At 40.3% G+C, this 12880-nt stretch overlaps 1 protein-coding gene across 1 annotated transcript in view; it reads right to left on the minus strand.

Moving 5' to 3' along the window:
- Positions 1–12880, minus strand: part of Dgkg (diacylglycerol kinase gamma) — a 162879-nt gene that overhangs the window by 130337 nt on the left and 19662 nt on the right. Inside the window, exon 4 of the mRNA XM_027951541.2 lies at positions 12455–12517. Within this exon, the coding sequence (XP_027807342.1) occupies positions 12455–12517 (63 nt within the window). The remainder of the gene's footprint in view (positions 1–12454; positions 12518–12880) is intronic.

Consider the following 12880-nt stretch of genomic DNA (forward strand, 5'->3'; position numbering starts at 1 on the left):
AATGGGAAAAAGGAGAGCATTCAAGACACTTTCTATTTAGTACTAACCCTCTTTGTTTCCCCAGTCTCTTCATGGTAGAGGTTAAGAATTTAATATTGGTGTCTTCAAAAGCTTGAGTTACATAAACATGATCAAATCAGTGGTCCTAGAGATCCAGTTAGTGGAGGTCATACTCTCTGGACTTTATTCTGACCCTTTTAAGAGTTTATTTCCTCGTAAGAAATCCATCTATTCTTGGTAAATCTTCAGAAAAAATGATAGTGACTCTTGATAATATTAATAGTCTATAAGTGAGTGTCATTTAGTTTACTTTTTGGGAACACACTCAACTTGTAGAAATAATTTTGGCATTTCAAGATGGAAAGTCATCAGTAGTCACCAATAGACTCATACTTGTTGAGAGCCACAGCCGAAGGGGCCCCAGCAAACTTCCAGCTGCCAGCAAACTTCCAGCTGCCGGCTGATGATTGGCTCACAGCGGCCCCAGCAACATCTAGCTGATTGGCTCCTCTGCGGTGATGCTCATTGGGCTGTTTCCCTGCCCTTTCAGACCACAGAGCTGCTCATTGGGGGACTTTTTTGGCTCCACCCACGTGACCCAGCCAATCGGCCTCAAGAGCAGGAGGATTGTGGAAGGTGGAGAGAAGCTTGTGTGGGAGAGAGAGGCTTGTGGAAAGCCGGTGGTGGCAGTTGAGGCTCTGAGGGTTTTTCCTGAGAGGCTGTTTTGTTTGGCGTGTGTGGTTCTAAAAATAAAGTTAGTTTCTTTTGACAAGTGGCTCCTGATTGTGCCCAGCCAGACTGCGGCATTTGGTGGCTCGCACGGGGAGCGACTGAGGGTAAGTGAAACTGCTCGCCCCTGAGGGCAGGGCGAGAGGATGGGTTGCCATTTTAAGATTCCTCTTTTATTTTGCTTCACTTTTGTTTTAAGTTGCCTGTCCCTGGAGATGAGTGAGACGGAAGAAAAACTGCTCACATCTGAGGAACAGATAGGGAGAAAAGACGGATGGACATTTCAGGAGGATAGAAAGGCTATAGTGATTTTCTGTTGTTCCAATTTTGTTTCATTCTGTTTCACTTTTGTTTGGTATTATCTTGTTGGATTGTATTATAGTTATAGTAGAAATATTCAAGTAAAAGAGAAGGTCTCTCAAGTTAGTCAGACAGAGGAAAAAATTCAAGTAAAAGAGAAGGTCTCTCGAGCTAGTCAGACAGAGGAAAAAATTCAAGTAAAAGAGAAGGCCTCTCGAGCTAGTCAGACAGAGAAAGAAAGTTTAGAGCAGAAAAAGCCATCAGGGGAAAAGTTACAACAGGAGACTGCTACTAACACCTTTCTATCACCAGAGGGTATAAGTGTCCAAGCAACAGTGCCACCTCCATATGCTGGGAGGCCTCCAACCCCTATAGTTAATAGATGGGATCCTGAGACAGGACCTCAAAGATCAGCATGCTCTGTATTTGAACAGTCAGAAGGGCAGCGAATTCACCATGTTTTAGATTTCAAAACAGTGAAGCAGCTAAAAGAGGCTGTAACAACCTATGGTCCTCAAGCACCCTTCACTGTAAGCATGGTCGAATCCATTAACAACTTGAACATGACGCCAGCAGATTGGGCTAATATGTGTAAAGCTGTGCTAAATGGAGGACAATACCTGTTGTGGAAGGTTGCCAATGAGGAATTTTGCAAGGAGACAGCTAGGCGAAATGCAGCAGCTGGTTATCCTCAGAGAAATCTAGATATGTTGTTAGGAAAAGGACCTTATGAGGGTCAACGGCAACAAATTGCATATGATCCTGGTGTATACACACAAATTGCTGTAGATGCAGTTAGGGCATGGAAGACTTTACAAGGACATGGAGGTTTACAAGGTCAATTATCTAAGGTAATACAAGGAGCTAATGAACCTTACGCTGAATTTGTAGATAGGCTTATTCAAACAGCTACCAGAGTTTTTGGGAATACAGAACAAGCAATGCCATTAATAAAACAACTGGCTTATGAGCAAGCAAATCGTTGGTGCAGAGAGGTCATTAGACCATGGAAACATGAAGATTTAAACACATATATTAAATTATGTAGAGACATTAATGTACAGGGGCAAGTCTTGGCAGCTACAGTACAACAGGTTTTAGATGCCAGGCCAAAAACATGCTATAATTGTGAACAAACAGGACATTTTAAAAGGAATTGCCCCCATAGAAGGAGGGTTTAACAATACTAGGTATCAAAGGGGTAGAATACCGGGTATTTGCCCACGATGCCATAGAGAGAGAACAGCAGCCAATTTGGATTCCAGAGAGATTAACTAAGGTCCTGACCCAGTGATTGTCTGGAGTCGGGGGTCTGTTTGTGTGTTTCCACAGGGAGAACAGCAGCCGATTTGGATTCCAGAGAGATTAACTAAAGCGATTTCTACAGACCAAAAAGAAGATGATTTGGCTCAAATCCATAACAGCTGATATCCAAAACTCCAGTTTGGCTATCCTTACATCTGCGACAGAACCAGGATGCTTTTTTCAATATCTATTTTATTATTACCCTTTCCCATATCATGAAGTTCTATTTTGTTTTTTGAGCTCATACAGACCTAGGTTAATGTTTTGCTGATCAGTTCTATTTTTTGACTATAGAGTTTTTGAACATTGCAATGGAGATTTCACCTGTAAAAAGTTATAAGGCCTTTAATATTATGTTATGTGTTGTATGTATTATATTATGTGTGCATACTTGTGTTTTGTGTTATATGTTTGAATGTACGTATGTCCATATATCATATATGATGAGCGCTCATGATAAAATGGATCCAAATATTTTTTTTTCACGTGATTTATATGGTTTAATTTAAATTGGGTAAACAACTGTTGAGGATTGTTTTAATATGTAAACAAAAAAGAAGGTTAACAGATCTGTTTGTTTACTTTCACCTTTCCTTTTCATTATATTTAATAATTCTCTTAAAGATAATGTAAATTGTTAAGAAAATTGTTTTCTTTTAGTGCCTTCTGTAATGTTACATAATTTTTTCTTTAGCCATTATTGCCAGAATTCCTATCTTCATCCCAGTGCCGGTGAAGACAATGTAAATTGTTAAGAAAATTGTTTTCTTTTAGTGCCTTCTGTAATGTTACATAATTTTTTCTTTAGCCATTATTGCCAGAATTCCTATCTTCATCCCAGTGCTGGTGAAGTCAAAGATAAAACCAATCTACAGCTTCTACAATAGCCATCACTGAACTGCTTGCAGAACTTGCCTGGACACATTGTGAGCTCACCTGTATGCATTGTGAACTATCTGTTGGTGCAGCGACTTGTGGTAGTGTTGGGGTATTTTTGCTGATGATGTCATTGGTGGTACAATTTTTCCAAAAGGAGCCGTCAATTGGCTTGGTGTATCTTCCTCCCTTCTGCTTGTCATGATCGTCCAGCTAAAATTTGGGGGCCAACAGAGGTGAGGCAAAGAACCTCACCCCCCCGCTGGTACAAAGACCTCTCCACAGGTGTGGCTGTATACTGGACCGGTAGTCAGTGACGGGTAAGATCCAATTGCAATGGTACCAACCTAAGGACCATATGTACTATTGGACAACCTAAGGCAGGCACGGTCCCTAAGCCACATGCTTGTTGTTTAAACAGAGAGGGGGAGATGTTGAGAGCCACAGCCGAAGGGGCCCCAGCAAACTTCCAGCTGCCAGCAAACTTCCAGCTGCCGGCTGATGATTGGCTCACAGCGGCCCTAGCAACATCTAGCTGATTGGCTCCTCTGCGGTGATGCTCATTGGGCTGTTTCCCTGCCCTTTCAGACCACGGAGCTGCTCATTGGGGGACTTTTTTGGCTCCACCCACGTGACCCAGCCAATCGGCCTCAAGAGCAGGAGGATTGTGGGAGGTGGAGAGAAGCTTGTGTGGGAGAGAGAGGCTTGTGGAAAGCCGGTGGTAGCAGTTGAGGCTCTGAGGGTTTTTCCTGAGAGGCTGTTTTGTTTGGCGTGTGTGGTTTTAAAAATAAAGTTAGTTTCTTTTGACAAGTGGCTCCTGATTGTGCCCAGCCAGACTGTGGCACATACTTTTATTCTTAAACTCATTTAAAGACAAAGAGATGAATACTCAATAGAGAACGGTAGAACTGACAATTGAATAATTTCCAGAAACTAGGAAGAACTCTAACTAATTGCAAGCCTAATCAGTTGAATAAAGAAAATGTAGAACGTGACTTATTGTTAGTTTGGATCTGGAATGTCTCCCAAAGGCTCGTGTGTTGAGGACTTGGTCCATAATGCAGCAATGTCAACAGGTGGGGCTTTGGGGCAGTGACTGGGTCATGAAGGCTCTAATCCCATCAGTGGACTAGTCAGTCTATTGGTGGGTTCATAATTGAAAGGAAGGTGGCAGAAACTGGAAGAGGTGGAGCCTCTTTGCAAGGAGTGAGTCCTTGGGAGTCATGCCTTGGGGACTATATTTCATCCACCAACCTCACTTCTCACTTCAAGGAGGTGAGGCCATCTGTTCCAGTTCTTCTCTGAGATGATATTCCACCTCACCATGGGCCCAAAAGCAACAGGGCCAGGCAACTATGGACTGAAACCTCTGAAACTGTGGATCAAAATAAATCTTTCCTCTTTTGTTTTTCTTCTCAGGTATTTTTGTCACAGCAATGGAAAGCTGACTAATACACTTATTGTAACCCAAGAATACAGTAAGTTTTCCCTCTAAAATTTTTCCTCTTAGAATTCTTTGTTTCCTCCATACTGTGTTCTAGTTCAGAAATAAAAGATCTAATACTAATAAGAAAATCAAGCAGCTATATTTTACTGTGTTAATTCTATTTTTTTTTTTTTTACTTTTTTGGGGGAGGGTACTAGGAATTGAACCCAGGGGCACTTTACCACTGAACTACATCTCCAGCCCCTTTTTATTTTGAGACAGGGGCTTGATAAGTTGCTGAGGATGGCCTCCAACTTGTGATCTCCTGGCTCAGCCTCCCAGTCGCTGGGATTACAGGCATGTGTCACTTCATCCAACGTGAATTCTACTTTTTGAGGTACCTTGAGTGTCTTCTCTTGTTCCTCAGCCTTTCAGAAATGATACCCATCAGAAATGATTCACTTTATACCCAGCAGGACATACAGATCCCAGAAAACAATTAACCAGGGAAGAAAAAGAAGACTGGCAGTGGGAAATACATGTTGTGTGTCGTAAAACCACCAAAAAATACAACTTTAGCAAGTAATGAGTGCTGAAGATGCACACAGGCGTGCACACACACACACACACACAGAGAGAGAGAAAGAGAGAGAGAGACCACCTTGATAGTGATACCTGTGGGCGAAGTCCATGTGGCCTGTACTGTCTTCATTCAGAGAACCAAAGAGCCAAGCAATGGGGGTCAACGTTCCATCTCAGGCCAGAAGAGCTGTGTTAGATGGAAGCCTACCAGGACTTGGGGCTTAGATTGTGAGTCTGAAGGGAGTCAAAGGGATAGTAGGGGAGACAGATGCCCTCTGTGTGCTATAAAGAACTCCAGGAAGAGACCAAGATGGAGCTTGTAACAGCTACAAAATAAGGAAAGGGTGTTTCATTCTGAAGTCTCAGGGGATCAGATCTTTGAACATAATTTCCTACTGGACAGGACCCTCAATAGGTATTGAGAGATACAACCTTTATGAAACTAGAGTGGAAAGCCTCAGGGGTGAGCAAGTAGAGATGGAACTACAACTGGATGAGATAAAAACTGGGATAGTGAGATAGGGGAGGAGTATAATAAAATTATATATGAACAGAAATATTAAAACCACCAGTGAAGGAAAAGTCATGGAAAAATATAGCAATAATGTAGAAGACAAATGAGAGAAGTCCTTTGTTCTGAGTCGTTACTTATACCCCAAGTTTTTGCTATATCCTCAGATTATTCATCCATTAGAATATTATCAATGATTTCAACTTTGACTAACATGGACACACACACACACACACACACACACACACAGAGAGAGAGAGAGAGAGAGAGAGAGAGAGAGAGAGAGAGGGAGAGACTGCTTTGATAGTGATACCTGCTGGAGAAGTCCCACCTGAAACATCTAAAAATTGGACAGAAAACATGAAACAATAATTCCTAGGGCATTAATAACATGTAACAGCAAATAGTGATTCCTGAGAAGATGGAAAACAAATGAAATGAGCCCTACAATTGTCACATCTTACTATTTGGAAAGAATTCCTGGGCTGTGCTAGGGGAGGGGAAACCCAGGCAGACCTGGCTGTCTCTCTGAGCTGAGATGGGGTTGGGAGAATGGGGAGCCCAAAGTGGCAGAGGTCATACAGCAGAGCGTTGGAGCAGAGGAAACTTCACAAGAGAGAATTTCAGACATATATAGAAGGTCCCCTTTGTAGAACAGCATTGTTACTCTCAATTTTTTCAGCTGAATGGTAGTTAGCGCTATGGTGTGAGGAAGCTCGCTAGCTACCTGAGGAGGGGAAAGAACCAGGATTAGAAAAACAAGCTCTGCAATGCAAGGAGAATCAGGAATAATGTCTATTCCCGTCATCTAGGTAGATAATCCCTGTAACCCCCAAATCATCAGCAGAGGACTCAAGAGTTTTTCCTTAATAGTGAAGCAATATTGGCCTTTCTGTTTCTGCCCAAGAAACTTAAAAGCTAGACCTCCCCAACCAAATTATTTTCAAGTAACCTAATTATACCCCAAAACAAATCTGTCAAAATGCAAAAAATATATAGTACCTAACATTTAGAGAAGGAATAACATGGATTCTACAGAAATTCTCCTAGAAAATTTAAGAGGTAGAAATTCTACCCACTTTATTAGACCAGCATTATTCTAAAGCCAAAATTGAAGAGGATACAAGAAAAGAACATGCATATCAATGAACATAAGTACAAAGTTCTTAATACAGTTCTAGCAAAATGAAGCCAAGAAATTAAATGAGACCAAAAGAAATAAGGAGATAGGTTATGTTCAAGGATTGGAAGCCCCGTTATGTTAAATGTTAGTTCTTTTTGATCTTGAGGTAGGGAAATATTTCTAAGATATGATACCAGAAGCTCAATTCATAAAAAACAGAAAATTATGAATTGGGTTTCATAAAAATTAACTATTTTTCCTTCAAAGACAGAGAATGAGAAGACAAGTCACTGAGAGGGAGGAAATATTTGCAAGTCACAATACCTGGTAAAGAACTTGTATCCACAATATGTAAAGAACTCTTAAAACTTAATGCAGCCCAATTTAAAAATGGGGAAAAGATTTGAACACTTTATTAAAGAAGATATACAGCCGGCAATTAAACATATGAAGGGATGTGCAACATCATTGGTCAATAGGGAAATGTAAACAAAAACCACCATGAGATACCACCACATGCATAGAAATAACTAAAAATAAAAAGACTGTCATTGGCTGTTGAGGATATGGAGCAACAGAAATTCTCACATATGGCTATTAGATATTCAAAATGGTTTGACCACTTTGGAAAGAGTCTGAAAGTTTCCTATAAAGTTAAATGTACACCAGTACCTACTATATTATACCATTCATTCTATTGCTTGCTATTTACCCAAGAAAAATGAATGTTGTCCTAACAAAGCCTGTACAAGAATATTCATAGCAATTTTATATGTAATAAGAAAGAAAAATGTCCATCCATAGATGAGTGGATAAACAAATTGTGGAACATCTATATGCTAGAGTACTAGTTAGCAACTAAAATATTCATACACACAAATGGATAAAGCTCTAAATTATTATGCTGAGTGAAACAAGGCAGACCAACAAAAGTACATGGTATAGAATTCACTTTATATAAAATCCAGATGATGCAATCTAAAACACAGTGGCAGAGAGCAGATCAGAGGTGGGAGGGTGGGAGAAAGGAATTATAAAGAAAACTTTTGGAGATCATGGATATATTCATTATATTGATGATTGTACTGATTTTTACAATACGTGTCAATTTATTCATGTGCAATATATATACATGTGCAATTTATTTTATGCCAATTTTACTTTAATAAAACTTTTTTTTTTAACTTGATTACAGCCTTTCCTGAAGATCCTTGCATCACTAGAGCTATGTGTGGATCTTGAGCCATTGTTCTCGTTTTCATTGAGTTTAGTGTTCACTCCTGTATGGAGATGCTGTGACACTGTCCCATTGCTCTCCTTCCTCTTTATGTCACCTTATATGAAATATCCCTAACCTATGTCCACCTGAATACATCCCTCAGGTCCCACCAGTAAAAAACAGTCAATGTCCTTTTCCAGATCACAGAGGTTCTTTCCTGGTGCCATCATAAATCCTTTCATGTGAAGGTTCTTGGGTGGCCCTGCCTGGTTCCACTTTCTTCCCTAGTCTCTGTATTATTTATTTCCTTCCATTTGGAGATGTAACATAGTGAAAAGAGAACCAGGCAGGAAGCAGGACAGGGATACTTGTACTGCATTTCTGCTAACTTTTGTATGATCTTGCACAAATAAGCTTACTCCCTACAGCCAACCTTGCTATCTTCATCTATCAGAGGAGAGGCTTGCATTAAAACTGATGCTTCTCTTAAGTCTTGAGTGCCAGAAAATTTTTTGAATACAATGTTAAGTGAAAAACAAATCTTGATCCAAAATTATATACACAGTCTGATCCTGATTCTGTAAAAAAAATAAGTGGAAAAATCCTACAAGGAAATCTCACACACACACACACACACACACACACACACATAATTGTATCATTGTATTTTTGTTGCTTCTTTTCGTTTATTTTTAAGACAAATTTTAAGAGAAGCTTCAGTTCACAGTGAAATTGAGGAAGGTACAGAAATTCTTTGCACACTCCCTGCTCCCACACATGTGTAGCCTCCCTCCCATGTATCCAGGTCCCTCACCAGAGTGGATGGAACATTTGTCGATGAACCTATATTGACACATCATTATCATCTGAAATCGATAGTTTGTTTACATTAGGGTTCACTCCTGTTGTTGTACATGCTGTGGATTTAGATAAATGTGTAATGACATGTATCGTCACGTTGTCACATCATATGGGATAGTTTCACTGCCTTAAAATTCCTTTGTGCTTTGCCTACTTATCCCTTCCTCTCCAACCTCTAACAATCACTGATCTTTGTTGTTCTCTTTTCTTTTTTCATACTCTTCAAATTTTCTATAATGTAAGTAAACTATTTTTATAATTGAGGAAAACTAAAAACAATAGAACAGAAACTCTCCAAAATAGGGCTTTCCCTGAGACTTCAACATTCTGAATTGCTGAAATATCTCAATAGCATAAGAAACTAAATACAACCCAGGAAACTATAGCTCTTCATTTTGCCCAGGTCCTTCCTGAGCTGACATCATGACAATGACAGATTGAGCCAATGACTGGACTCTGTGAAAGGCCATCCTAAGTGCCTTATGGAGACAAACATGCACTCACTAGCTCTGGAATGAATAACCTAAAGAGGGTTGTGCTAGACCTGAGCTTGCAGACTGATCTGATAGGCGAGAGGTCATAGCAAACGAGAATCTAGTTTCTTCCTCTGGCTTCTTCCTGGGAACCAGGAAAGGGCTGGGATTTTCAACAGATGGTCTAATCTCTGGTGATTCCAGGACTTGGCTCCTCCCTGCTGGCAGAGGCCCTCTGTGTGGCATCTGCCTGGCCCTGATTCTTGTTTCTGAAGAACAGGGGCATTTAATTAAGACATCTATTGAAGGGGGCCTAGCAGAAAAAGGATTTTCTCTTTTAAACCTCAAGTCTCAGAAAAAAACAAAACAAAACAAAACACAATGTTATACATTCCCCCTGGACCAAGAATCAAATAATTGGCCTTTCATGATTTGACCACATGATTTTCTCCATAAGCAAGGAAAATGGCGCATCACAAATCACTTCTCCAGGAGAAATCTTTGGAAGTTTCTCTTTTAGCTCTATAATGATGTAGCTATTTAAAATAAGCATGGTGGGTCCATAAATCAGCCAACTTCCATTATGGTTATCCACTATCTTTTCTCAAATATCACATAATGGATTCTCTGCTATAAGTTCTTCCTTGATACCTCAAAATCTTCAGCCACTAAAACATACCTTGCCCAGAAAATTCCAAACTTCAAGAATGAAATGTAGTTTCTCCCTTATTCCTCTTGAGGTACCAGATACTTGGGCTAAGAGTTTGGGGCAGGGTGTTTCTCACTATTGTTTTTCTTTTTAGGAGTTTAAAATCCCGAAACTTCTGTTTTTCCCTTTTTTCTTACTATGAGGATTATTTATGTCAGAATATGTCTTCTCTATTCCAAGTAAGACTTATTTATGTCTTAAGTCCATTTATCAAGGGTCTTTGGCCTAAGCATGGGTGGTGGAGTGCTGAGCAGGCATGTTTGAGACTACACTTTTATAAGGTCTTGTTCTATTGTGGTCCCCAAAGGCATCAGGAAACACTCATGCTCTTCATCCTTGCTCTCTGGGGCTCCATGAGCAGCCTGCAATTTACAAAGCATACAATCGCAGAGGCCACTCTCCTATACAAACCATGCTCTGCTCCCATCCATAGTGAAGTTTTAAAAATCTCATCTCTCCTTTAGTGTAACAATGAAAATTCCATAATCCTTATAGTTTTCCTTTTAGGTATGACTGGAATAAAGACTAAAACTATATTTAGTGTCCACTTAAGGAAACTGTATTCCTGGATCTCTGTTACAATTGGTTCTCTTTCTCCTTCAGTTGTAGTACCTCTTATCTGTCTTGCATACACACACACACACACACACACATATATATATACACATATATGTAGACATATGAAAAATATAATAAAACCACATTCTTATTCCCTAGGCACATCCCAAGTGCTTGAGTTCACCATCATGTACCTGTATTTTCTATAAAATAAAATCTATAGCAAACAAGGTTCAACTCTCTTAGGTTTATATTTGAAGCTTCAGGAGCAACCTGGGAGAAAGAGTCCATGAAAACAGGATTCCCAGCTGACACACCGGCAGACTGAGGGTGCATACTGAAGGAGAGTTTGGCAGACCATGATGAGTTAAGAATAGAGGCAGCCTGAATCATAATGGCTAATACCGTTGAACTGAAGACTAATGTTATATGTGTCAGGCACTGTTCAAAGCATTCACATATCTAACTCACTTAATCTGCATATAAATTCATATTATCATTTCATTTTACAAACGGGACACCTAAGCATAAAGACATTGTTCAAACATGCCCCCTAGTTACAGAGTTAGGTAATGTCAGAGCTGGGAATCAAACACAGGCAGTCTGACTCTGAAGTCCAGATTCTTGACCAATATGCTCTATTGCCTGATAAAACTTAGGTTGAAAATGATCAGGAAATTTGTATTGGACATGAGGATGGAAGTCAAAGATGGTAATCTTTGCTTCTTCCAGTTTTCTCAGGAGCTTCTTGCCTTGGGTCTGGGCCTGTTAATAGCAAACAGAAGTGGCTTTCTACTGATAAGTGTATCAAGGAAGATTCCACATCTGTCACAGCCCAGGGGAGGGCCTATGAACAGCAGGTACTACAATAGCCCCATTAAGCATATAGCCTTCATCATTCTTTCAGGAACTAACCAAAATGGCACCTTTACATAGCAGTAAACCATTAGGCACCTCAAGAGAAACCACTGCTTCCTCTCTCTGTGAGGGAAAGAGAGCAGGGACTTTGAGGTTAGACAAGTGTCATATATAATCTTGTCATATATAATCTCTTAGAGCCTCTGTTCCTCATGTGTGAAGTGGTATGATTATGATGGTTAGAGGAATATGTAATAAAAAGGTACATGGCAAATATATCTTCAAAACAATTGTAGCTGGCTTCCTCTTGTTAAATTCATTAGCAACTCTCCAATTTATATAACCAAATATGTAAATTATTTATTGTCAAAAGTCAATCATGGGCTGGGGTTGTGGCTCAGTGGCAGAGCACTTGTCTCGCATGTATGAGGCAATGGGTTCAATCCTCAGCACCATATAAAAATAAATAAATAAAACAAAGGTATTGTGTCCATCTACAACGAAAAAAAATATTTTTTAAAATGTCAATCAGGGCATACATTCACTCTTGCTATACCCTCTTCATCCATCCATTGATAGAATCATCTGTATCTCAGCCTTTGAGCCAACCCTGTGTGTGTGCACACCCAGGAAAGCACACCCACCCTTCTCCTGAGAATGCTTGCTGTCTCTGGGCAGGCAGACCTGTCAGAGGTAAACATTTGTTCCAGGACAAGTGAAGCAAGACCTTTACCTAATCTTGGAATACTAGAACATTCAGATGGCAAGAGCCCCAGAGATGAAGGTTCTGAAGGCATCATAAGGAAAGATCTGTTTTAGTTATACAATTGTGTGGAGACAAAAATTGGCAGTTAGGTATCCTTGCTCTCCCCAAGGATGAGTATTCCCCATTTCTTCCCCAAATCTTATATTCCAAAGACTCACCAGTATCAGGGGCACAGGCCTCGTCTGCTTTAGCAGCATTATCTGCATTCTGTACATTAGAATCTGGGAAACAAAAAGAGTTAAAGGTCACCTTATGCCTTCCAGCTTCGTACAGAGAGGTAGGGGACCTTCCCACGTGAAATGTTCATTCAGGTTCTGTCTCTGTTCCTGGGTCACTTTCAGTTTGGTTCATGCTTACTGATTGGGGTGGGCTGTCTCCCCTCTTGCAGCCCAAGCTCCAGGAAGATAGTAGCCATGCCTTCTCCTTCCTACTCTAGTCCTACCTGGACATGGGCTGAATATGCTCCATTTATAAACTAGAATCTTTGCTGAGGGCTTTTTTCCTACTGCCACTAGTTAGTCTGTGTTCTCTCTTCCCCCCATCCTACCCTCTGATCCTGAGGGGCAGGAATTATTCTCATCTTT

The sequence above is a fragment of the Marmota flaviventris genome, chromosome 8 (assembly GCF_047511675.1).
Source record: "Marmota flaviventris isolate mMarFla1 chromosome 8, mMarFla1.hap1, whole genome shotgun sequence".
Taxonomy (NCBI): Eukaryota; Metazoa; Chordata; class Mammalia; order Rodentia; family Sciuridae; genus Marmota; species Marmota flaviventris.